Source organism: Callospermophilus lateralis, chromosome 7, assembly GCF_048772815.1.
Source record: "Callospermophilus lateralis isolate mCalLat2 chromosome 7, mCalLat2.hap1, whole genome shotgun sequence".
Taxonomy (NCBI): Eukaryota; Metazoa; Chordata; class Mammalia; order Rodentia; family Sciuridae; genus Callospermophilus; species Callospermophilus lateralis.
The window spans coordinates 111297326-111323493 of NC_135311.1; the positions used below are offsets into that span (position 1 = coordinate 111297326).

The 26168-nt window shown below is 47.2% G+C and overlaps 1 protein-coding gene across 4 annotated transcripts in view; it reads right to left on the minus strand.

Moving 5' to 3' along the window:
• St3gal3 (ST3 beta-galactoside alpha-2,3-sialyltransferase 3) overlaps positions 1 to 26168 on the minus strand; it is a 194013-nt gene that overhangs the window by 2796 nt on the left and 165049 nt on the right. For all 4 annotated transcript variants that reach the window (XM_076860600.1, XM_076860599.1, XM_076860598.1 and 1 more), the window contains 6 exons: positions 24734 to 24828; positions 21630 to 21693; positions 20539 to 20634; positions 20083 to 20269; positions 3057 to 3203; positions 2694 to 2840 (listed from right to left, as the gene is read on the minus strand). In XM_076860600.1, the coding sequence (XP_076716715.1) occupies positions 2694 to 2840; positions 3057 to 3203; positions 20083 to 20269; positions 20539 to 20634; positions 21630 to 21693; positions 24734 to 24828 (736 nt within the window). The remainder of the gene's footprint in view (positions 1 to 2693; positions 2841 to 3056; positions 3204 to 20082; positions 20270 to 20538; positions 20635 to 21629; positions 21694 to 24733; positions 24829 to 26168) is intronic.

Sequence of the window (26168 nt, forward strand, 5' to 3'; positions counted from 1 at the left end):
TCTTTCAGGGTAACCCAATGAAGTATTTATGGCCAGAAAGATCTGCTGAGATCTGTCCAAGTCATCATTGGGGTTGGGAGCACGAAAGGAAGGACAGATGAAACAATGGCCATGCGTGGGTAACTGGTACATGGGAGCTAAGTATATTATTCTCTATGTTTATGTTTGACAATTTTCTTTTTTTTATATAGTAGTCATTTCCAATATTTTATTTTTATCCATGGATTATAACTATACATAATGGTGGGATTCATTATGTCATATTTGTACATGCACATGATTTGATTAACTTCATTCTCTAGACGATTTCTTTTCATAATGAAAAAGTGAACACAAAAGTCTGCCCTGGGTGTAGCTCTCAGACCAGGTGATGCCCTTCTCTCTGGTGCTCTTTTGCTAACTCCCTCTTCTTTGTAGAGAAGTTAGGAAGCCCCTGGAGTTCTGCACTGCCGTGGAAGGATTCTGGACACAGATGCTCAACTACTGCACAACCCACCTTCTCAGTAGGGTCTCCTGCAGCTAGCTGCTTTTCCTACCTTTAAAAAAAAAATTCTGAGGAACATTTTATTTTTTGTGGTGCTGGAGATCCAGGGCCTCGTGTGTATCAGGCAAGCACTCTATCACTGAGTCTACGGCTCCAGCCCTCTACCTTTGTCTTTGGCTCCTCTTACCGAGCCACTGGTGTCTAGGTGGCTATTCTAACTACCTGTGCTGCTTCCTTGCTGTCCCTCTCTCTGGGCAATCACTGCTCTGCCCTCCTTATATCTAAGCAAGCAGTTGTTCTTACTGCTCACAGTCTTTTTTCAGCCTAGATTCTTTGCTGAGGATTCCAACAGGAACTGCTTCACCCTGCAGCTACTGCTCAGTCTCTTCCCACCCTGTCTCTTCTACATCCTGACAGCACTTACCACGTGCAACTCCTGCAGTCTCTACCCGCCATTCACTACCTCACTACCTTTGGTGCTGTTCTCACTGCAGCTAGTATCCTCTCCTAATTGGTACTTCCAGAGGCCACTTCCCACAGGAATGGTATCCTTATAAGAGACTCAGGGGGACTCCTACACTTTCCACCATGCATGAGCACAATGAGATGACAGTCATCTGTGTCGGGAAGTGGGTCCTCACCAGACACCGAATCTGCCAGCACCCCGATCTTGAACCTCCAGCCTCCAGGACTATAAGAAATAAATTTCTGCTTTCTAAAAGGTACATAGACTAAGGTATTCTGAAATAGCAGCCTGAATAGACAAGACAGAACCAGAAACCTAATACAAAACAGATGGTAACTGAAGCCATGGATGGGGATGTAAATCTGGACAACATGTACAGTGAGAAGATTGTCTGAGATGGAGCCTTAGCTAAAGTTGATTCTTGCTGGGTAGACCAAACCTATGATGCGAGAAAGAGAATAAGAGAAGGGTTATGAAATAGGAAGAACACTAAAAATTACTGACTCAGAAGCCTAAGCAGGAAGGAGTGGTCAACACATCATCATCATCATAAGTGTTTTTGTGCTGTTTGTGGTGGTACATGCCTGTAATCCCAGCTATGTGGAAGGCTGAGGCAGGAGGATTGTCAAGTTCAGGCCAGTCAATGCAACTTAGTGAGACCCTTTCTCAAAATAAAATAAGTGCTGGGGTGTAGCTCAGTGGCAGAGTGCCCCTGGGTTCAATATTTAGTACTGCTGGGATGGGGGAAAGTGTTCCTGAGAGATCATGATTTGGCAGTCTTGACATAGGTCACCTTCAGGAGATGTGTGTTAGGTGGGGGCAAAGGGCTGAATGGGAGTGAGGAGTGCAACGGGGATGCTCCAGTGGGAGCTCTGGCTTTCTCCCCGGAGGGAGGGTTGTAGGAACCTGTGGAGTGGAGTGCCAGCACAGTGTTGGGGGGTTGGAGAGGGGCAGGTAAAGACACTGATGGGCAGGAAAGAGAGTTGGCAGAGTCATGGAGATATGAATCTGCACAGATAAGAGATTTCTTCCAACCACCCTCCATCAACTAAATGTAAGGGCAGAGAAGCTGCTCAGGGCACTGGCCTGAGATTTCCAGGTTCAGGCTGGGGTCAGTGGAAGGCAGGTTGTAGAAGCTAAGGTGGAGAAAGGGTTCAGATTTTCCACATGGGATCCTCACTGTGATGCCAGGAGAGGCCAAGAGTCTAGGAGAGCTGGAACCTACCTGTACATGTGGATTTCTTGGGGGAAATTCTGGGTGTTAAAGGGTGTCCATGCTTGGTCACAGGGAAAGGTAGAAGAGGTACAGGTGCTCTTCCTGAGACTGAGGGGCAATGTTTATTTGTGGGTTGTACAAGGGGCAAGTGAGCCCTCTGGGAAAAGACAGAGATCACAGAGGAGGCCCATGTGACCTGGTGCCAACTAATGTACTATGGGTGGGGGTGCAGCAAGGAACGGCAAGGTAGAAGACAAGGGGAGGGAGGGCCCCATGGAGGGAAAGAGTTCAAGGAAAAGCCTGAGGAAGGGGTTGGGTTCAGGGGAGAGGAGCAAGTAGGATGTTGGTGGTCAGAGGCCTACATGAAGTGGACCTTGGTGCTTCTGCTTAACTGAGGGAAGGCAGGCTTTCCTGGGGAGCTCTGGGCAGCTGGCTTGTCACTTTACCACTCATTTACATGCATCAGAGTCTGTCCTCTGTGCTGAAAGCCCCCCTCCCTCGGCTCTATCCCGCACCCAGCCCCGAACCTCTTTGATGGCTGCCATGCGCACGGTCTCATAGTAGTGCAGGGGTGCGTTGGGTGTGCTCATGTCGTAGCCAAAGCCTGCAACTGCCACCTCATCACAGCCATGTAGCGCCATGGTCACTGCCACACTGCCAAGGGTTGGGATGTTCTGGAGAATGGGAGAGGAGGCATATGGAGCTCAACCTTGGGGCTAAGACCACAGACAGGCTCTATGGAGCTAACTGCGCTCCACTGCCAAAAGAGCCCTCTTCCCTGAAGACTACCTCCCAGGGCCACTGCCACCCACCCTATCATCCACTCCTTTCTTCCCAAGGACCCTCTGGCCCAGTTCTCCCTCCTTCTCTCAGGGGCCCAGGAGCCTCACCCCCCTGCCCATCAGGCCGTTGTTGAAGGGCAGTCCGATGAGGGTGAAGGCAGCCTCTTGGATGAAATACGGGTTGAGGATGCGGATCTCAGGCGGCTCCTTGGGCACTCGAGTGGCCACCGATTTCCAGAAGCCATCCGATGCACTCTGTGGACATAGTGCAAGGGGTCATGAGCTAGGTGTACAGGTAATGATGGGTCTGGGTGAGTGGCAGGGACCCAAGTGTGTAGATAAATGAGAAATGAGATGGGAGTGAGGTGTAGAAGGGCAACTTGGGGCCTGCGGTATAAACCAGCTGATTTAGGAAGGCCTTGGCATGTGGCAGGGACATGAGATGTGTGACAGAAACATGGGTAAGTGAGGGGGAAGGGTGAGCATGTGGTGGGGCCTGGGTGTGTAATGAAGGACAGGAAGTGAGCTGTGGGGCAGGGCATGGGGTACAGGACACTCTCAGAGGACAATGCTCTGGCCTGAGGGGGTCCTTGGGCCAATAGGAAGAGCTGTGGTCCAGCTGTCCCGCCTGCCTGAGGGAGCACCTGAGGGGCCCTCCGGAGCCTGCCCTCTCTCTCCTATCTGCTCTGCTGAGCTTGCCTCCTTCCCTTCTGCTCTCTCCTGGCTCCCTCAGTCACCTGTGCTAAAGTGAACCTGAAAAATAAAGACAGAGCGTGAGCTGGCATAGAACAGCAGAACAGTGCGTAAACCCCAGTTCTGCCACTGACTAGAGTTGGGTGACTTCAGCCTCATTAACAAGAGTTCATTCCTCCCTCATGGACCACGGTCCCGTAACAGCAAGGCATCACCTCTGAGCCTGACACCTGTGTCCATTTCAAGGCCACAACCTCCCACCTGTTTTTTTTTTTTTTTTTTTGGCAGTGCTGGGATGGAACCCAGGAGCTCACACATACTAGGCAAGTGCTCGACCACTGAACCACATCCCCAACCCAACCTCTCCCCCACCCCTTTTTTTTGTGGTGCTAGGGATTGAACCCAGGGCCTTGCTCATGCAAGGCAAGCACTCTACCAACTGATCTATATCCCCAGCCCCCAACCTCTTCTCTTTAACCCTTTCCCTTTCACCCAAACACAGGGAGACCTCTGATTCCCACAGCCTTTCTTGGTCTAGACCCCAAAGTAAATCACTTCAACCCATTTTGTGAGGTCCCTCAGTACTCTGTCCCTTGTCCTTCTATTGCCCATATTGGGAAACACTGACTTTGGCATCACTCTAACTTCCCTTTTCTACCCTTACAACTGGGTGTGTGAGTACTGCTGGAGGAAGACACAACCAGCCCCAGAGCCAGGGGCATACTGTGGGCTCCAATGTAACTTATTACCAGCCAGTTTACTTGCCTTAAAAAAAAAAAAAAATCAACAAGACTTAGAATGAATAATTTAATGCACCAAGAGGAAACAATCCCCAGGTATAAAACAAAAAGAGACCTCATTTGCAATCATAACAAAAAAATCAAAAACTGAGTGCTAAATCTCAGAAATCTGGGAGAATTATAGGAAGAAAACTATCATCCTTTATTGAGACATAAATGGTTGACTTGAAAGAAGGGGAGACAAACTGCATTCCTGGAGGGAAGGCTGAACACCACCAATGGAGGCCAGTTTCTCCCAGACACAGGCTGAACACAATTCTAAGAACAATCTCAAAAGGGTTTTGGAAATTTACCCAAAGGATTCTAAAAACCTATCCAAGAGAATTAGAAGGGAAAAATAATGCTTCTCACCATTTATAAATGAGGTATTAGGGTATATTAAGGATTTGTGCATGTTACAACACTAACATACGTATAAGAATCAAAACACAGATTACTGAACAGCATCAACACATGTACAGGTTTTCTTTTTAATATTTTTTAGTTGTTGATGAACCTTTTTATTTTATTTATTTGTATGTAGTACTGAGAATCGAACCCAGGCCTCACGCCTGCTAGGTAAGCGCGTTACCACTGAGCCACAACCCCAGCCCATGTATAGGTTTTGATAAAGGAAGTGCCACCATCTGTGGAACAAGTGATATGCAAAGATTTGCATTTGGGAAAAAGGTTAATTTACCTTCTCTTTTCTCACATCATACACAAAATAACTAAATGTTAAAAAAGCAAAGAAAAGGGCTGGGGTTGCGGCTCATTGGTAGAGTGCTCGCCTGGTATACATGAGGTACTGGGTTCAATCCTCAATATCATATAAATATAAAGATATTGTGTCCACCTAAGAAGTAAATATTAAAAAAAAAAAAGCAAAAGAGGGGGGTTGTAGCTCAGTGGTAGAGTGCTTAACTTGCATGCATGAGGCACTGGGTTTGATCCTTAGGACCACATAAAAATAAATAAAGATATTGTGTCTATTTACAACAACAAAAAAAGGCTGTTGTGGACTGGGGTTTTAGCTCAGTGGTAGAGCACTTGCCTACCACATGTGAGGCACTGGGTTCTATCCTCAGCACCACATTAAAATAAATAAAGAAAATAAAGGTTTTTTTTTAAAAAAAAAGGCTGTTAAAAAAATAAACAAAATAAAAATTAGAAAAAAACAAAGAAAACCAGATGTATACTTTTTAGCACTGAACTTTCCAAACATTAATGCAATAAAGAAGAAAAGATTTGAACTTTATATATTTCATGTGCTTTGGTACATCAAAAATATAATAAGCAGTCTGGGGATGTGGCTTAATGGTAGAACATTTGCCTAGCATGATTGAGCCCTGGGTTCCATCCCCAGCACTGCAAAAACAAACATACAAATAAGCAAGCAAAGTTAAAAATTAAGAGGAAGACAAAAAGTGGGAAAAGATTTGTCACAAATAATAAAAAATTTATATTTTAAAAACTCATGAAAATTCAATAAGATCCCACAAAAATGGATTAAAAGATACAAAAAAGATAATAAACATGAAAAAAATTAACTCAGTAGTGATGAGGAAATGCACATTAAAATAACTGGATAATTTTTGACCCACTAAATGTCTATGCATGCATATATATGTGCATCTATACAGTTTTCACAGCATGAGTGGTCGGACACTGAGGCCCAACTCTCCTATGCTGCCACAGGACTAAAGTTTGGCACAGCCTTTCCATAAAAAGCAATCTGCAACATGTATCATATCAAAGGCTTCAAAGGTTTTGAAGATGTTCAATACCTTATAACCCCCAAATTGCCCTTCTAAGATGGGAATGGTGAAGACCTTTGTAAAACTCAGTTTATTATAGTGTCATTTATAAAAGTGAAAAATCAAGAAAAAACTCTTAACAAAAGTTAAGAGGTTTTGTTGATACACCTATATCATGGAATGTCACAGACATTAAAATTATTTTGTTACACAGATGTACACAACTTACATAACCAGTCTTCTGTTGTTGGACATCTCAATTGTCTCATGTCCCCAAATCTATTCCTCCTCCTGTATCCCCCTTTCCTCCACTGTCCATCTGCCTCCCAGACCAGAAACCTGGGAACCAACTTCAGATTCTCCCCAACTCTCTGGCACATCTGTCTACTGGTCTCTAGTTCTGTCATCTTAGAATCTCACTGTTCCCTGCCCTGTTCCCAAAGCCACTGCTCCCACCTCAGGTTCAGGTCTCATCTTTCTCCCATCTGCACTGTTGTAATCACTGCTCAGTCTTCCGACTAGAAAAATACCCCAGTAGAGTGATGGGAACATAAATGGCACGCAATAAGTAACTGTTGAATTCCATTCTCTTTTCAACACATACCTAATGAGTCCCCAAGTGGACTACTTCCTGAACTCCTTCCACTCTGCCCAAGTGATCTTTCTAATTACAAATGGGATCAGATAACTTCTGCCCACAGGAAGCCCTGTCAGTCCCTGGTTTCAGTCTAAGCCTCTCTGAACCATCCCTAGCTAATTCTTGCCCCAAGGCTTCTGCTGCTCCCTACATCTTACACCTTCCCACCTCTCCCACACGACCCACCCTACCCTCTTCCATCCTCTCCCTCAACTCTTTCCTGACCCCCTGCATCACATGGTAGAACTGACCTCTAACCTTCAAGAGGTGACAAAATATAGACCTGCAGTCCTGGTGATCAGCTGCAGCTCTGGGCACTTGCTGTGTGGATCCCAGGCAAGTGACACATGGTTTCCTTGTGGGTAAGCAGGGGCACTATCAGTGTTTACCTTGTGAGCTGCTGTGGGAATTAAGTGATATAGTTCAGGGTGAGCACACATCAGTGGTGTGCGCGACCCTGCGCCACAGGGCAGGGCTCCCAGTCTGATTAATTTCTGTAGCCCAGGATCCAGCCTACCTGGGCAGCAGAGAGTGGTGAAATGAGATAGGGTAGTCACAGCAGCCATCGGCCCCTGCTGGCCTCTTCTGTGGCTGCCCCTTCAGTGGACAGCTGCTCCAGCCATTCCCTCCTCCTGTCTCCCACTTCTGTGGCACATTTGTTTCCTCTGTCCTCCATGAGTCAGATCAGCTCAGAGGAGAGGCTGTGGGGCAAACTTCTCAGCCTCGGTCCATCAGACTGAATGAACAGATGCCAGTTCATGTAGCTCCCACGTCCCTTCTGTCTCTGGGAGAGGGTGTGTAAGGGAGGTAAAACGAGGGATAGCAGGACCCAGCAGGAATAGGGAGGTGGAGAAATGACAAGATTGTAGGTAGAACTCTGGGCGCCCCAGGGGTGGGACAGCTCCGTACTGGCAGGAACAACAGGTGTCAGCCGGAGTCAAGTGTAGCATATCCCTGTCCCTGGAGGCCCCAACAGTTCCCACCTGGAGCTCCTGTCTGTGCTTGCCCCATCCCCTACCCACAACACACACCAAAGAGGAGGAAGGAGAAAGCATAGGGGTCATTCAGAAGGGCATGAGACCTAGGAGTGGGCACACTGGGGGTGTGAGACTAGAGGCTGGTTTAGCAGAAATCTCTTCACCTTTCATCCGCTTCACAGGTACAAATGAAGCAACATGTTCAAGGTCACACAGCCTGCAAGTAGCTGAGCCCAGATTCAAATCTGAGAGTTCTGGCTCCAGAATGGCTGTTCTTTCTGCCACACCACTGTTCCCACTTCAGGAAGTCTGGGGTTTGAAACTGAAGATAAATGAGACCTTCCTTTTGCCTTATGAGAGCTCTACAGTGAGTCAGGGGCTTCTTGGTGACCTATTTTCTGGAGGGGATTTGCCAGGACACACATTCATAGCTGATAAGAATCTGAGCTGAATTCAACTCTAGAACCCAGTTCTTTTCATGACGTGGCACCCTCCCTGACACAGTCCTCTTGGACTTTCCCATGGGCTAAAGCCCCATATTTAATCACTATGCAAAACTGTAAGAAATTACCTTATTATCTCAAATCCCTTTAAGAATCTGAAAAAAGCTTCAGTGGGGAAGGGCAAGCTACAGCCTCTCTTCCCACCTTTAATATTTCCAGGAGGAGAAATGACTAATTTGACTGCTTAGATTTGAGGATATCAAGTGTGTTGTATTTCCTGGTAGTAAGTGAGAAGTCTCTTACACACACACACAGCTCCTCTGACTCACTGCTTCTCTGCAACAGTGGGTAAACTGAGGCCAGGCTTGTCTCCAGGAAGCCTGACCTCTCTCTGCCCCTGTCGGCTACATGCCCATGCTTTGTAGTTCATAGCACCCTGGGGCTGGAAGTCAGCACTGGCTGAGGATGGTGTTGGGATCCTGGAGGAAGGAGCCATGTGCTTAGGGCTGGAGCCCCAGGGACCCCCATTAGAGAACAGGGACCTGACACACTTAAGTGCTTCTTCTCTTCCTTCCCATCAGTCACGGTCCTGAGGTAGAAGAGCTTCCTCAGGAATCTCAGGGAAAGGAGGAATAGTAAGACCAAGATGTGATTTGTACATTTATTTGTTCCTCTTGGCCATAAAAATATTGGGTACCAACCAAACCTCATACATCTCTCCTAAAAACAAAAAAATCTATGACTCATCTTCTCAAAACAACAAACAAACAAACAAACAAACAAACAAAAAGTACCCCAGCACTGATACATGGCTTTCTGCAGGCAACTGCACAGGCTCTTCAGTGTGTAAAACTGGGGCTCACACCCGATTCCACATCTCTGTGACCTGGGGCACATCATGTCATCTCCTTAAGCCTCAAGTTCCTCTTGCATAAAACAGGGATGACAAGAACCTACTTCCCAAAGAGCTGAGAGGATTAAATGAGATGCTGTGTTTTACAGCATCTGGCACAGTGACTGGTATACAGTGAAAGCTTAATAAATCTTACTTATTATGACTGAGTATTGCAGAAGCCAAGAGATTCAAGGGCAGGGTGTGGCTGGCAATGTCAGCTACCACAAAAAAGGCCAGCACTCCTCCACACCTGTGCACATCCTGGTTCTTGAGTGGGAAACCAGATTTCTCCTCTGGCTTCTGCAGGTAGATGTTGGGTGCTGGAGGCCTGCTTGTTGCTGGTGACATTGCCAGGTCTGCCACCAGCACACAGTCCTATGCCATTAAGCCTGTACCTGCAAGGTTCAAATTTGGCTGTGGCCTCTCACAGTACATTTCTCTGCTTCACGGGACGCAATTCAGAAAGGCATCTCAGGCCAGTCAATGCCGTACCTCTCCTTGAGGCCAGCTGTGGGCTACATTCCTTGCTGAATCCCTCCTCCTCCAGGAATGTGCCTGCCACAGTCAAGTCTGGGCCCAGCTCCTGTCTGTGGAGCTCCTGCTGATGCAACCTGTTCTGCTCTTGTCAGAACAGCCAGAAGCAAGGGGGAAGAGATCTGGGAAGAAAGCACCTTCCTGCCAGGAAGGAGAATGCAGTTTCCCTGCCCGCTGAAGGCAGAGGTCTGGGGGTTAAGATTTCCATGGGCTGCCTTTCTGCAGCCAAGAGTAGGGCAGATGTGTCTCCTCTTGCTCCCTGCTGCTACTGCCTGGGGACAGGACACCAACTCTCATAGAGTCACTCTAACAGCTACACCTTGCCTATTTTCAATCCATTCCCTTCCTGAGTCTGATCTTGATACTTTCAGGTTTAAAATCTTCAGCGGCTCCTGCTGTCCTCTGAAACAGCTTGTGTTGACAGCTAAAAGTGAAGGTCTTGGGTTTGAACCCTGATACCCAAACTACTCACTCTGCCAAGGGATAGGTTCTCTAAGCTTTTTAGGTCTCATTATCCTCATCTAGAGAATAAAGATAATAATGAGTTCCTGCTTTTTTTTTAAAAAGAATATTTTTTAGTTGTAGATGGACACAATGCTTTATTTTGTTTATTTATTTTATTGTGGTGCTGAGGATCGAACCCAGGGCCTCACACATATGCGCTCTACCACTGAGCTACAATCCCAGCCCCGAGTTCCTGCTTATAGTGTTTTTGTGTCATGACACAAAAAGTCATGCATACATGTTTGGCTCGAAGTCAGATCTTCTCAGCTTCTGCTATTATTTGTCATCAAGATAAAGTACAAGTTTCCTGATGTGACTGTGGTTTACCAGACCCTCCAGTCTGATTTCAGTCTCTGCCACCCTGTCTATGCAGGTCCACCCCTAACATTTGTGGGGTCAGGGACAAAATTACAAATGAACTTAGACATGTCACATGTCTAAAATTTGGAAGTGATAAATAAAGTTGTAAAGCTGTTAAAGCCCTCCTGGGACTTAGGGGTGAGCATGGATTTGGATTCTGTCCTCAGGAAGATGGAACTGGACTTGATACTATTAGAAAAAGGAATATGGGAGTCTCTAGGACCTGGTAATGGTCTTATACCAGTGCATGGGCCTGGGGTGGGGATTTTCTTCTTGGCCTCGAATGTGCCTCTTCTCTCTATAGCAAAGGCTGTGATGGAGGAGGGTCAGAGTGCGGTTGGGGCAGATGCCTCCCGCCCAGGTCTAATGGTAGTACTACCCATGCCACATCTATTATACTGAATTATTAGAATAATGACTTTTAAAATCATCTCCTCCCCCTTGCTTCCCAGCACCACAATAAAATAAATAAACAAAATAATAAACAAAATTTTTAATTTTTTGGTACTGGGGAGTGAATCCAGGGGCACTTAAACACTGAGACACATTTCCAACACTTTTTTGCATTTTATTTAGAGACAGGGTCTGAGTTAATTAGGGTCTCACTAAGTTGCTGAAGCTGTCTTTGAACTCGTGATCCTCCTGCCTCTGCTTCCTGAGCCACTGGGATTATAGGCATGTGCCACCTTGCCCAGCTTGTTATTTTTAATTCACTAAATACATCACATGCTTTGCCAATGGTGTTCTCTGTGCCTGAAATACTCACATTCATATGGCCAACTTCTACAAGGGGTTGAAGCAAGTAGACTCCTTAAGGCCTGGAGCTTACATAAGTATCCTAGAGGTCAAGAAATGAGGTGACCAGACCCTCTTGACCAGGGTGGCATCTGTACCCTTGTTTAGGCCCTGTACCTCTCCCTGACAGTTACTCCCGGCCCTGTGACTGGGCATTCTGCCCAGTGGGCTGGCAATGTTCATTGCGTTCAATCTCACTTCTTAGAAGATGACTGGCACTGCAGATAAGAATGGAGAGTCAGATGTTAGCCTGTCCCACCCAATTCTGACAGTAGTATAACAGGTGGCTGTGGCAGAGTTAGAGCCTCATTTCAGTACCAAATGCTGAATCTGGTGTTGTGTCCACTGCTTTTCCCACAGAGAAAGGGGAGAGCAGCCATGATGGCTGGTCCAGGTGCCCACACCCTCTGCAGGTCCCTGTGCTTCTGCTTCTGCTTCACCCATCCAGTGGTGGAACCATTATTTATATAACAAACTCCTTAGATCATGTTCGTTTTTGGCTACTGTTATGGTCTGGATCTGGATTATCACCCAAAGGCTCACAGGTTGAGGGCTTGGACTCTAATGCTGCACCATTCAGAGGTAGGGTTTTTTTTGTTGTTGTTTTTTTTAGAGAGAGAGAATTTTAATATTTATTTTTTAGTTATCGGTGGGCACAACATCTTTGTTTGTATGTGGTGCTGAAGATCGAACCCGGGCCGCACGCATGTCAGGCGAGCGCCCTACCGCTTGAGCCACATCCCCAGCCCCAGAGGTAGGGTTTTCGGGAAGTGATTGTATCATGACCGCTCTGACCACATCAGCAGATTATTCCAATAACTGAATGAACTCCTGGAAGGTGGTAGAACCTGGTTGAAGGGGGTGGGTCCTTGGGGCATGTCCTTGGGGAGTATATCTTTCCTCTGGTTGTTTCTTCTCTTTGCTTCCAGCCACCATAAGGTGAGCAGTTTTCCTCTGCTATTCTCTTTTACCACGATGGTCTGCCTTGCCTCAGGCCCAAAGCAATGGAGGCAGCCCACCATAGACTGAAACCTCTGAAACTATGAGCCAAAATAAGTCTTTAAGTTGATTTTCTCAGGTCTTTGCCACAATGATGAAAAGCCAACATAGCTAATATAAATAATACTATAATAAAAATCTGTTTGCACATTTCCCCTTCCTTTAGGAGATGGCTCTTGGTCCCAAGTATAGTTTCCCTTCCAAAAACCTTGTCCCTGTTGATACTATGACCAGTAGCCTTTGATAGCGCCTTTGAGAGTACTCTTGCTAGTATCCTGTAGTGTAATTAAACACATTATTTGAAATATGCATCTCCTGTCCGTAAACTGCTGGGGTTCCAGTGTTTTCTTGTCCACCTCATAATAATAACTCTTTGTCATATTTTCTAAATCTACTTTTCAAAGTTATGTATTAGTCCTTCCTTTTGTTTGTTAGTTTAAATCAGCATGTTATCAAACTGGATTTTTTTTTAGCACTCTGTGCTTTAAAAAGATTTCTTTCCCTCCTGAGATTTGATTTCTATTTTATTTTCCTCAAAATTATCTTTAGTTGTATTTTTCGATTTTACATTTTAATCCATTGGATTTTGTTGTATGCTATGAGGAAAGGGTCAAAAAACCTTTTGAAAGCTATATTTGGAAAAAGCAAAGAACAAAAAGAGGCATCAGCCTCGGCAGACTTTGTGATGCTGTTAGACAAAGAGGCAGAGTGCCAGGGACTGTTTAGTTTTCATTTCTTTATCAAGAAGAATGATCTTGGAACTGCAGAGAGAAGATCAAACATGGTGAAGGGGAAAGATATTTCCAGAAGAGGCAAGAAGAGAGCTAGAGGATGCAAGTTTCCGAATCCAAAAGAATCATCTCCAGTGGTAATGAGAGCAGGGGAGCCTAGTTGTGGGGTAAGAGCCCTCCCTGACTGGGAGCGGCAGGTCTGGGGTCAGAATTCTGACTCTCCCCTGCTCTGGGCCTCAGTTTCCAAGTTTATTTATTCACTTTGAAATACTTTGTTGGAGGTGCTGGGCTTAAGGAGATAAAACAAGACTGTTCTTGGCCCCCCAGAGAAGCATCTAACGCAGCCCTGGGAAGGGGTCAGGCCTTGAAATAGGATTCACACTGTGGTACTGCCAGAGTGGAGGGCATTGCTGGGTGCAAAGTGGTGAGGACAGCTGGGCTCAGGGGCACTCATCTGTAATCCCAGCGACTCGGGAGGCTGACACAAGAGGATCGCGAGTTCAAAACTAGCCTCAGCAAAAGCATGGCGCTAAGCAACTCAGTGAGACCCTGTCTCTAAATAAAATTCAAAATAGGGCTGGGGATGTGCTCAGTGGTCGAGTGCCCCAGAGTTCAATCCCTGGTACCAAAAAAAAAAAAAAAAAAAAAGAGTGGCAAGGACAAGGGGGCACTGGAAGAAGCTAGCTCTTGGAGTGCTGTGCTATGGATTTTTAATTTTTATCCTGCAGGCCAATGGTTCTTCCCCTTGAGCTTATATCCAAGTCACTGGGAGGGTTTGTTAAAACAGACTGCTGGGCTCATTCCCAGTTTCTTATTCAGAAATTCTAGGGTGGGCTCCTCCCCTAAAAAGTTTCCAGGTGATATTAATGCTGCTGGCATTAGAAGGAACACTGGGAACCACTACACCTAGACAAGGGGCAATCATGAAGAGAGAGAATAAACCAGTCAAATGTTTACTTTGCAGGACTAGTGAAAAAAGAAGTGGAGAATGTATTGGAGGGAAACCTGATAAGGGTCAGGGAAATAGGAAGCTGCTGAACTAGTCTAAGCAAGTGGGTGTAGAAGAGGCATGGATCTGGAGACTGACTGATTGCGGAGGGCAAAGAAGATGGGGGAATCAAGGAGGCATCCAGGGTTGGGGCCACAGGCTTGTAAGAACAAAGAACTGTCCCCAGAACCTAGCACTATGCCTGGTACATAGTAAATATGCCTTGGATATCTGCCAAGAAAGTGGTTCCTTAATGAGAGGGCAGAGGTTGTATCCGCTGGATTTAGGATCAGAAAGTCACTGCTGGTACAGGGATGGGTTTGGAAACTAGGCTGGAGGGGCTGAGAAACAGAAGGAGGAAAAACAAAACAAAACAAAAAACCCCCCAAAACATGGGGATACTAGGTCAGGAGGTGAAAGAAGAGAGGGAGAGAGGTGAACATAAGCTCGAGGGCTTTTATTTTCAAGGAGAGAGAGACTTGAACAAATTTATAGATGTGAGAGGAGGCTCAATAAAGAGGTGAGAAAGAAACAAGTGAAGAAAGATAGCTCCTGATGTGGGGAGAGGAGAGGTGAAGGCTTAGGAGAAAATGGACCCTGGATGGTCAGTGGAAGGGGAAAGGAGGGCCAGATGCAAGGATGTGTAGAAAGGAGATGGGAAGTCGCAGGTTTTGACTAATGGCACCTTTACTTTCCCTTTGCAGCTGGATGTGAGGTTTGCCTGGGGTAGGGCTGGACAGAAGGAAGAGAGGAGGCATGGCTGAGCTGAAGATGATGAAGGCAGAGCTGTGAGAAGACCAACAACCAGACATAAGACACAGGGCAGAAGTGGCCCCAAGGTACCAGCAAGGTACCATCATGGGTTACAACCTCAGCTCTAAGTTATTTCTCTCTCCTGGTGACTGGACTGACTGGATGCAGAGAGTGGGTGGTGGGGGTGAGGAAACTGTCGAGTGGGACATGGGATTTCACATGACTTTGGTATTAGATTTGGATTTGAAAGAAAGAATCACTGACTAAAGGATTACAGTGCAGTTGGTGAAAGTGGTCCAAAATGTGGCTCTGCCACTTACTAGGACTCAGTACCTGTCTCCCAGGGTTGTTAGATGGCGGGCTGAGATAACACACACACACACACACACACACACACACACAGCCCAGGGCCTGGCAAGTAGGGAGGCACAGTAAACAGTAGCTCTCAGCGTTCTCTCAGGCCATGGCAGATAGGAGCTGAGCCATGAAGGACTCTAAGCAGCAAGGTATGTAGTCAGGTCAGATTTATTTCTTAGGAAGATCCCTGGAGCAGTCAGATTTGAGTTTAAATTTGGCTCTGCTACTTAATTAGATGTGTGACCTTAAGCAAGCAACTCAACCTCTCTGTGCTTCCATCTCTCTGATGGGGATAATTATGCCTATTACTGTAAGGAAAGCTGGGAAATGGAAGAGCTTAATAAATGACAGCTCTGATGTTGATGACAGAATGACAGAGGAAGAGAGGAAAAAAAGCAAAAAAGGGGACAGGAGAAGGAAGTGAGGGAGTAAAAGAAGAGAATGACAATAATAATTATTATGCGACACAGTAACCAGACGGTCACAGATGGCAGTGATGAAAGGAGCAGATGGTGGGTGGTGTTGACACGAGCCCCATTCCTGAGGTGGAGGAGCAATGGCCAGGAGGCAGTATGAGGAGGAAGCATGAAGTCCTCCGGGCCCTCGCAGGGAAGAAATGGCTACAGCCACTGGAGATGGCTGCAAAGGAAATGGTACACCAGGAGGCAGGGAGTGGAGCCTATGGTTTCTGGCTCTGCCTTTGGGGCCACAGTGTAGGCCCTGCCCCAATCCTCCTCAGGTTAGGTGGTGCCCAGGCTGGGATCCTTCTGGGCAGAGTTCATTTAGGTCTGAACAAAGGAAAGGCTCAGGTGCAGTTGGGCATCTAATCCCCAACTTGGGCCTGGTCCAGTAAGACCTCACATTCAGGGATCTGGTGACTTTGTTTGCCCTGTGAATTTCTCAGACTGCTAGCCCATACCTGCTGCCATTCTCCAAGGAGGCTCCTGTCTCCTCCTCCTCTAGGTCTGGCCTCTGATCCCTGCTTTCAGGTCACCACCCAGCTTAGGCCCTACAGTGTGGACAGAAAAAGGCTTTGTGTCCCCATGCAACAAAGCTTTTCTAATAGTAACACCACTACCAATAACAAAAAATAGCAAATAACATCAATATGTGCCTTAGTCTGAGAACTTACTACAGTCTCTGTACTAGGTGCTTCTCAAGTTCATCTTATTTAATTTTTAAAACAACTGTAAAAGATGGGCAGTACCATTACTGTTGTATAGTTGAGACTAAATCTAAGGGGGCAGGAAATATAAGGTAATCCAGGTAATAAAGGACATGAATGTGGGGCCACAGCTGGCCTCTGAGATCTTTCCTTTCCTCCCTCCCATCCCAGGGAGTAAACTATGGCTAGAAGGTCCAGCCTAGTCCAGTATGTTCAGGTGCCAATCCCCAGCCCTTGTCCTCTCCCTTCTCCCTGCAGGGCTAGAACCACATGCACACTGACCTGGCCCAGTGCTGGATGGGAAGCCCTGATTCTTACATGTCTGGTCTTCTCCAGGCCCCAGGGGCCTTTCATCTGGACAGCAGATGGGGTGTCTCCAGCCTTTGTCCAGCACTAGGAGCCTCCTCCTAATGCACAGGCCACAGCAACTGAGACATTCAGCAGCACTCTGACACACGGCCGGGCTGTGCCCTGAATGGAGTGCCGTCTCTGTGGGCCTCCGCACATGCTGTTCCTCTTGCTTGTAACACCTTTCACTTAATTGTTCCTAACTTTTTCTTTAGGGTCCAGCTCAGTAGTACCTCCTCAAGGAGACTTTCTGTCTCTCCCTGCCTGCCCCAAGGGTTGCTTTAGGAATGTCCCCCTCACAGTACCTACCACATTGCATGGTGACTCTAGTTTTAAAACTGTCTCTTCCTCTAGATTGTAAGCAACTCTGAGTTGAAAACAGTGTTGAATTTATTCTCTCTGGATCCCCCTGGGGCTAGTGCAATGCCAGCACACCTCACTAATGCCTGGCAAATGCATGAGTGCAAGGGGGACGGCTGCAGATATCTAAGTGTTCCTCAAAAAGCTGCCCTTTCCCATTAGGGTTCATATAGGGCAGCACCTCCTCATCCCCCGCCTTTTAGCCTCAGCTTCCCTACTCAACCATCAACCGGTACTTTCCTGAGCTGTCCTGAGTACACAAGGCTTACTAGGAACTTCTATACCTGCTTGCTGGCTTGGCTAAGGTTCCTAGGATTGAGGAGATCTTTTGGTAACTTGTTGGAGTTATTTGTGCTACTGCCCAGTGAATCAGGGAACCAAATGGCCACATATGGTGAAGAAGAAAGCTCCCATGTGATAAGAAAGTTTGGCCAATCTTGTGCAAAGGTAGCCCGGTATGGCCTTCCTTTCCCACATCTTCTCCCTTCCCATTCCACATCAGGACTCCTGAGTACTTGAAAGGTACCCGCTGTTAAGTGACTGCTTATATAGCAAGCAGTGGGCAACAGCTGTAACTGAGGTCTAATACCTGTTCCAGCCCTGCCCAGCCAGGCTCTGGCTCCCACTATTGTGGAGCTGCCTCTTGCCAGAACTCTGCAGGTAAGGCTCTTGACAGTTGTAGAATTCACCAGTAGCTAGAAGCTGCATGGCCAGGACCCATTGCTGCAATAGCAGAACAAGCCTATGGCTGGGCCCTATGGCAAGGCACCAGACATGAGTGGCCTGGAGAAGCAGCCTGGCTCACATTACCTGGGTCTCAGAGGCCAGAGAAATGGGAGTAGGGCATGGAGAGGTCATAGAAGACCCTTGGGCCTCTGAGTAATACTGGGCCCAGGTAGGCCAATTCCAGGTGCTGGGAGAGGTGAGACCATGGGCATTCCTCTGGTGGCTCACTCTAGGCCCAAACCACCTATGACTCTGGTACTTCAGAGGACTCCTTAATGTCACCTCTGTCTCCTTCCCACTTATGCCCACCCACTCTGGGAAGGAGTTCTCACCCACATGAGGCTGGCCCAGGACTCCTGATGCATGGCCAGGACAGGCTGAGCAGGAGCCTCAGCACTCTACTGCTTACCCCACTTCTCTAGGACCTTGACCTCCTGCTGCCAAAGCCAAGTCAGGTGGAAAGCTCCTCAGTCTTCAGGGAGCAGTGAGGCCCCGCTACCTGCTTCCTCCGAATCTAGCTGCTTCCTTGTTTTCTTCTTTCCTTTCTTCCTTGGATGAACTATAAGATCCTTGACTCGACTGGCCGTGATGCTCTTGGAAGGAACAAGTAGCAACACCTACCTGGCTGGCCCTGACTTGTTTGACTGCCAGGCTTTTCCCAGTATGCCCACCAGGAAGCAGGACTGGTGTTCAAGCCAATTCTAGATTGAGCCCATATAATTTATGGTGCCTGGGCACTGAGGGATAAAAACCAGTGGGGTCGGGGCTCTGTCGTTTGGGAGCTCCAGCCTTGAGGGAGGCCTGGGGCTTTGACATGTGTTTGTGGGGAGAAAATGGACATGGTAGGAGGGGAAAGGGAGATGGGCAAGAGGTCTGAGAAAGCAGCCCCTAGAACTCCTAGGGTTCACCAAGGCAGACCCAGTTTTCACCCATATTTCCCTTGAAAGTATCTACCTATAAGCTCTAGGGACACTAATGTGGGCTTTAGGATTCTGAGAACAAAGGGGTTACTCCCTCAGCCGCCATTCTCTGCTTGGTCTGTGCAGATATGGGCCTGCTTGAAGCCAGGATGGCTGAAGGCTAATGGTCACTGTTGCCTGGCTCTTTCCTTCCCTTTGGGAAGTTGGATTGGACATAGTAGAGCCCAGCAGCTTTATTCAGCCTGGTTTTGAGATGGGCTCCCTTCCCCACTGGCCCACCTACCTGAATTTCTGGACCTGACTTCTGTCTTCTCTCTTGCTTGCTACCTACTTGACACTGCCTGCATTTGGCCTTGCTTGGGAAAGGGCTGTGGAGTTAAACCAAATTGCACTGAGACCCCCCACAGGCAGGTTAAGCTATTCCCACCCCCAACTCTCCTCTTAACCCCCAGAAAGAACAACTAGCGTCTTAGTGTAGGCAGAGGACCATTTGTCATCAATCTCTGGTAAGAGGTTTAAGTATCAGAAGATTAATGGCCTGTGGTCTGTAGCACCCCTCCCCTTGGGTTGCTGGTGACAGCTGGAGGGGAGAAGAGTGGGGATGGACCCAGAACAAATTGGCAGGTGTTCCTGTAGGCCCAGAGCTGGGAAACAGAGGTCTCAGGAGAGAACTCAGCGGGTGGTCTACTCTGACCCTACTCTGCCACATGAGCTCTTTAAAGAAATGGGTGCAGACCTTGCCTGCCTAGGATAGTGAGTACAGAATCTGTTCATACCCAAAGACTAGAACCAGACTCAATGGCAGGATGGGGACCCAGTTATAGGTCAGGGGAAGCAGACCTGGACTAATGGTTCTGGGAGATGGAACCCTCAAGTTGAGAGGCCTGCTGTTCCTGAAGAATGGTACCAGGGCCCACATCAGGCCTTCCTCCCTTCCTTGAGAAAGAGGGCAAGACCCAGAAGACCAGAGTCAGAGAGAACTCATGAGAAAAGTGGAGAAAAGGGAGGCAGCTGCAGGGTCAGGGCAGGAGAATGTAAAGATGGGATTAATACAGGGCCTGTGGCCTTAGAGGTGACAGCTTTCCTTCATTGGGGATCTAAGGCCAAGGGAAGGCCCCTGGAGGCTGTTGGGGTCTTGCCAGAGAAGGCTGGGAAATGGTTTGCCCTAGGAATCTGGAGGCAAGGAGCAAGCAACAGGCATTTCAGTGCCAGGAGCCTGGTCTGGGACCCTGTCACCTCCTGGCCTCTGCCCTTTGGTTGCATTTATTATCTTTCAGCCTTGGGTCATTGATGCTTATTTTGAAGACTCCTGCTTATCTTTCATGGGGTTCAGGGGAGGGACTGACTTGGAAACTGAGGGATCCAGGGCCAGGCCTAGGGTAAGGGGGAAGGAACTGGTGCTGGGGAGCTCACCACTCTCTCCTTGTAGACGATGTACTTCAACCACTTGAAGTCCTGCCACTTGAAGCCAGCGAGGACAAAGAGAGAGTCACGCTCATACTGTTCAGGCCGCTGCATGGCGCCCTCGGGGTAGGTGATGCGCAATGTTGTTTTGCTGCCCACGTCCTTTTCGAAGCCCTTCACTGGTGCCGAGTTCAGTCTACAGAGAATAGGCTCAATCAGAGCCTGCCTTGGGCCTATGTTTGGGGAAGCGCTATGACCCCCTTATAACCCAGATGCAGAGAATAGGGAGTTCACATCTGGTGTCGCCTAGTTGTCTATTTCAAAACTCTCCAACCAAGCATTCTTGAGGCTTCTGTTGACCTCAAGCCCAAGTGGTCAGATGGACAGAGAGCTCTCAGTGGGCTCAGGGACTGGGGTTTGGGTCAGGTCACTCAGGTGCCCATGACACTGGTGTGGGGAGCTCACCTGACTACAATGTCATAGTCATCAATTCGTGATCCCAGAGACTTGTTGGCAAGGACACCTCCATTGCCCACGATGATGCAGCGACGGCAGCGGAGGCTGAGGAGAAAGAGGTGGAGGCCTGTGGAGAGCTGTCTCCCAGACCTCTTTCCTTCTGTCCCTTTGGCCCTTGACCTACACCATCTGCCAGAACCAGGTTGGGATAGAGGAAGACAAAAGGGGTCTTGGCAGTATTTCTTTCTTTTTTTAAAAAATTATTTTATTTTTTTAGTTACAGATGAATATAGTACCTTTATTTATTTACTTTTATGTGGTGCTGAGAATTGAACCCATTGCCTCACATGTGCTAGGCAAGTGCTCGACCACTGAGCTACAGCCTTAGCCTCCTGGCAGTATTTCTGAAAAATCATACTGTGGGAAGCTGGCCTCTGGGACTCTCCAATATCCTGAGGGAAACAGGTATAGACGGCGTGGGGACCTGACACAGAGATGAAGAGTGGGTAGTAAGATAGCATTCTGGGGTAAAGGTTTCCAAGGGCTGGGGGTGTTTTAGGAATCCCAAGGGTCCAGGGTAATGAAAAACAAGGACAGGGGTCTAGGATTCGGGGCCCCAGGACTCAGGGCTTGGGTTATTTTTAACTCAGAAGCACTCAGGCTCCCAGTAGCCACCAGGGAGTCTACTCATTCTGTTTCTGCCACCCCTGATCCTGGAGCTTCCCTGCTCCAGGGTCTGTTAGCTTCATAGCCGTCACTGTCTCCTGGACATGAGCCTTGCCCCTACCAACCTTCAATCCCACTACCCCTCAATCTCACGGACCAGGCTGATTATGACCCCAGTGTGTTCAGGTCTAAACCTCAAACCTGATGCTTGTGGACTCAGATGTCTTGTCTGAGATGCTGATGGTCCCCAGGGATTCAAGTCCAGTGCAGTGCATCCACTTACCTGCTCCACCCACACCAGTATGTTTATTACTGTAGGTCATATGTACAGATATGCTGGAGAATCTGCCCATGTCCAGGAAGGTGGGCTGGACTTCAACACCTGGCATTTTCCAGGCAGTTGGAGCCAGCAGGCTGGACAGCAAGGGGCTCACCTGTCCAAGGCAGGAGTCAGGCGATACTCTTTGGTGACTGACAAGATGGCTTTGATCAGATTGTCTGTGGACAAAGGTAGGAGTTATTAGAGGGTCATTTACGTTCCCATAAAATGCTTGCTGATGACCCTATTGGAAAGCACAGGTTCCTGGGGTCACAGTGAAGGCAGGGGTGGGGAAAGAAAGCTATGTTGGGCCGGGTCACTGCAACTTTCTCCCTGAAAAAGGAGACAGAGGCAGAGAGACAGGCAGAAATATCTCCACCGGGAGCCAGTCCTCTAACCCTAGTATGCAAGTTCTTCCCAGGACTTCTTCATCCTCCTTGGAGACTCATTGGACTTTGAGACTCTGTAGTCAGGCCCAGGACGTGTGTTTCTAGGCCAGGGCCTTGCCTGGAAGCTGAAGCATCTCAGTCTCCTCCAGAATTGGAAGCCCCTACCAGAGTCAGAGACCATGATGTGCTTACCTGTGTGCCCCACCAAGTAGACTCCAGGAACAAATGAGAAAAGCAGTGATGAGGAACCAGGAAGGCACGTGCTTGTTTCTGTACTGCCTTTTCCTCGCTTCCTCCCTCTCACACTGCCAATCTCCAACCCTGCTCTTTGTCAGGTGGCCTTCCCTTCTTAACCTCTTTACTCTCTACAGTCTGGCACCTGCCCACCTGCACTCTGCTCAGGCTGCTCTCCACAAGGACACCCGGGACCTCTGTGCTCTTAGATCCTGTGACAACTACTCAGATCTCATCTTCTTGGCCTCTTTGTTTCAGACAATGGTTTCTGCTCTCCTTCTGAACTCTGCTACATAAGAGCTCTGTGACCTGATATAATTGACTCTTTTTTTTTAAAATTCTTTAAGCTTTTGTTTCTTCATCTCTAAAATGAAGATGGTAATTCCTACCATATAGAGTTGTCAGAAAGATAGAAACTAATGTACATAAAAATCTAAAGATAAATTGGGTGTTGGCCACAAAGGAAATCACCTTAAAAATACCAAATAAGGATATAGGTATGCATAGACTAGGTTCTTGCAACTCTACTCTAAGTGGCACAAAACTGAAAAATATATATTTATGCAAGCATGTTTACTGCAAAACTGTAATAGCAAAACATTGGTAGCAATCTAATGTCCAAAGGAAAATATCACATGTGGTACACGAAACATTACAGAGTAGTCAAAATAAATGAATAAATAAATAAATAAACAAATCAATGACTTAGAGCAACAGGTATCCATGGAAATAAAGATACAAAAATTATGGGCTGGGGATGTGGCTCAAGTGGTAGTGTGCTCGCCTGGAATGCGTGTGGCCCGGGTTCGATCCTCAGCACCACATACAAACAAAGATGTTGTGTCTGCCGAAAACTAAAAAATAAATATTAAAAAAAAAAATTAGCAAAGAGGGACTGGGGTTGTGGCTCAGCAGTAGAGCACTCGCCTAGCACGTACAAGGCCCTGGGTTCAATCCTCAGCACCACATAAAAATAAATAAGTAAAATAAAGGTATAAAAAAATTAGCAAAGAAACTGGTTTGAAGAATACACACACACACACACACACACACACACACACAAATGTATATATAATGATATGCATGTGTAAAGCTTAAAACATGCAATATCTAGCTATCTATATATACACATGTATATTTTTTCTTTTGGTATTGGGGATTGAACCCAGGGTATGTTACCCACTGAGCTACATCTCTAGTTCTTTATTTTGAGGTAGCATCTTGCTAAATTGCTATGGGTGCCCCTGAACTTCTGATTTTATAGGTGTGTGCAACCACATCTGACCAAAATCAACATATTTTGAATGGTCTTCTAATATGTTGCAATCTGAGTGTGATGGCACACCACCAACTGGCCAAGAAAGGTTAAGATGTAGATTATGGTTGGACACAATACCTTTCTTATTTTATTTATTCATTTTTATGTGGTGCTAAGTGATTGAACCTAGGGCTTCACACATGCTAGGTGAGTGCTCTACCACTGAGCCTCAATCTCAGCCCCTCTAGGAGGGATTCTTTATAGAAAGGGTACTCATAAGCACAGCTGCTCTCTTGCTGCTGGCAGTGGTTCTGTATTGGTCTTCCCTGGTCTTTACAGCTGTATGATCAGTCTAGAAGTGTGGATTTAGGAGAAAAGAGCAGGCTGCTTGGCTATGTGCATCCAGAAGGAAGGAGTTCCTCATATGGCTCCACACGACCCACTAAATGTGCCCTTGGAAGCTTACAATCAAAGTGTCAGTTTGTCAGCATTTTTGCTGGTCACTGTCTTCTTTTTGGGGAGTGGTGGGATGGCTGAATAGAGGACTTAGACATTCTTGAGTTTCCTGGCCAAATGATACCACCCCTTTAACAGCTGTTTTAATTCTGACCACAACCTATATAATAGTACGATACTTTCCATTTAGCTGATGAAGAAACTAAAGCATAGACTGGCTAAGTAGTGGTCCAAGGTCACAGCTTGTAAAGAGGTAGTATGGAGATCTGATGTGAGATCAGCACTTTTCCACCAGAACACAAAACAGCACAGGAACTCAACTCAGAAGCAGAAGTGCTAAACTATTAGGGTGGGAAGTCTTACATTAGGAGGGAAAAGGTGTGGGGAGGCCCTAAGTTGATGGAGGGGGTAGTTTCTGAGAGCATGAAGGGAAAGGTTAGCCACATACAGAACAAGAACAGTTGGAAGGGAATCTAGGTCAGGGTGGAGGACATCAGGCATGGATGTTTCTGGGGGGTGGCCTCTGGTTTGCCCATCACATTTAGTATTCTACATAATGTCTGGCATCTCTCTTCTGTGATCTCACCGTATCTTGAGTTTCCCCTTGGCAGAGCCCTTCTGTCCTGCATTCTGAGTACCTGTATCTCCATTAAACTAGAATTATTTGAGGAGAGGAATGGTATCCATCTATGTCACTGCTATAGACCCAGCCCCTGGCAAAGCGGCAGGTTCTGTAAATATTCCATTAAAGAAGTATGAGAAAAGGAAGGAGGAAGCAAGGTGCCGCTGAGAGTGGGATTTCTGAGGCTATAGTGCTGTCCTGAAGTATAGGCAGACAATTAGGGAATGAGATGTTAGTGTAGATCAGGGTTCCCAACATACCTTGACCTTTGATCCCAAAAGGCGGCACAAATTCCCGAATCCTAGCCCACTTGCGAAAGGAGTCATCCAGGAACATGGGTGCTGGCTTGGAGAACCTGGAATACAACAGGGCTTTGAGGATCATAAAAATGCAACAAGTTGGAGCACTGGTTGGCTCTTCCGTGCATCAGTCTTGGCGATGGGCCTGTGGGAAGCCACTGTCCACATTCCAGCATATCTGCCCCACCCCAGCCTATTCACTAGGTAGCTGCTGATCTTGTTGAGTGGAGCCTGAGTCTGAGGGAGCAGGCCTGATCAGTCTTTATTTGGCCAGCTGTAGGAGTGGAGGGACCAGATTTGCTGAGTGAGCTTAATGTCTCAGAGCTGGAAGCTCCCTGGAAGGTTATCCACGCATCCATCTACAGTCACTGCTGCCCACTCTGTTCCTGCAGACTGGGAACATGGGGATAAGATGCTGTCCAGTCAGCAGAAAAATATCCAAAAGTACAGCCAGCGCAAGGAGACAAGAATTTTAGAGAAGATTCTGGGAGGTAGACCACCCAGGGTGGAGAAGAAGGCAAAGCAGGGTAAAAGTTATAAGAGATAGAAGTTTAGTAGGAAACAGGAAAGGCAAAGTCCTGTGATTAGGATGCAGGGCTGATAGGTGAATTTTCAGATTAGAAGGGACAGAAATGCATTTTTTTTTTTTTAAGGGTCAAGGATTAAACCCAAGACCTTGCTCATGCTAAGCAAGTACTCTGCCACTGAGCTAAACCCCCAACCCCTGGAGTACATTTTTTGGTGGAGAGAAGGAAAGAGCTCCAAGTTTAAGGGGAGAGGTTCATTTTGGCCTAGAGGAGAAATAGGAGGGGTAGGGCAAGAGAGGAGAGAGAAATCAAATGTCACTGTTCTTGGGCAGGGCAGGCTGCAATCTTGGGAAGATGGGATGAGGTCTGCAGGGATGCAAAGGGAAATGAGGCACAGAGGTAAAGGCACAGGAGAAGTCAACCTCTTTCAAGATGCTTGGAGAACTGCACTGTAACTTGAAATCCTTTTCAGGGCACCTCCAGCCCAGATGATGGCCAATTCCAGTGACTTATTGTGTGCTGACAGTCTTGCTGTAGGGGCTACTTAGGGCCTTTCTGGCTAAGAATGATCAATGTAGCTTAGGTCTTAGTGGTTCTGCCCTTACTCTAACTCAACCTGAATCAGCCCGCTGAATAACAGGAAGCCTCAAAACTAGAATCTGCCCCTCCTAACATAAGCGTCTATTTCTTATCCCTATCATCACTACCACCATGATCCCATGTCCCAGAAGGAACAGGATCAGTGATTACTCAGGTCTTATTTGTTAGAAACTTTGACATGAACTTGAAAGAGGAGGAAAATGTTCAGTCCTGCTCCCTCCCCCACTGCTTATTGCTAAGAAGATGTCAACACTCCATATCTCTTCAAG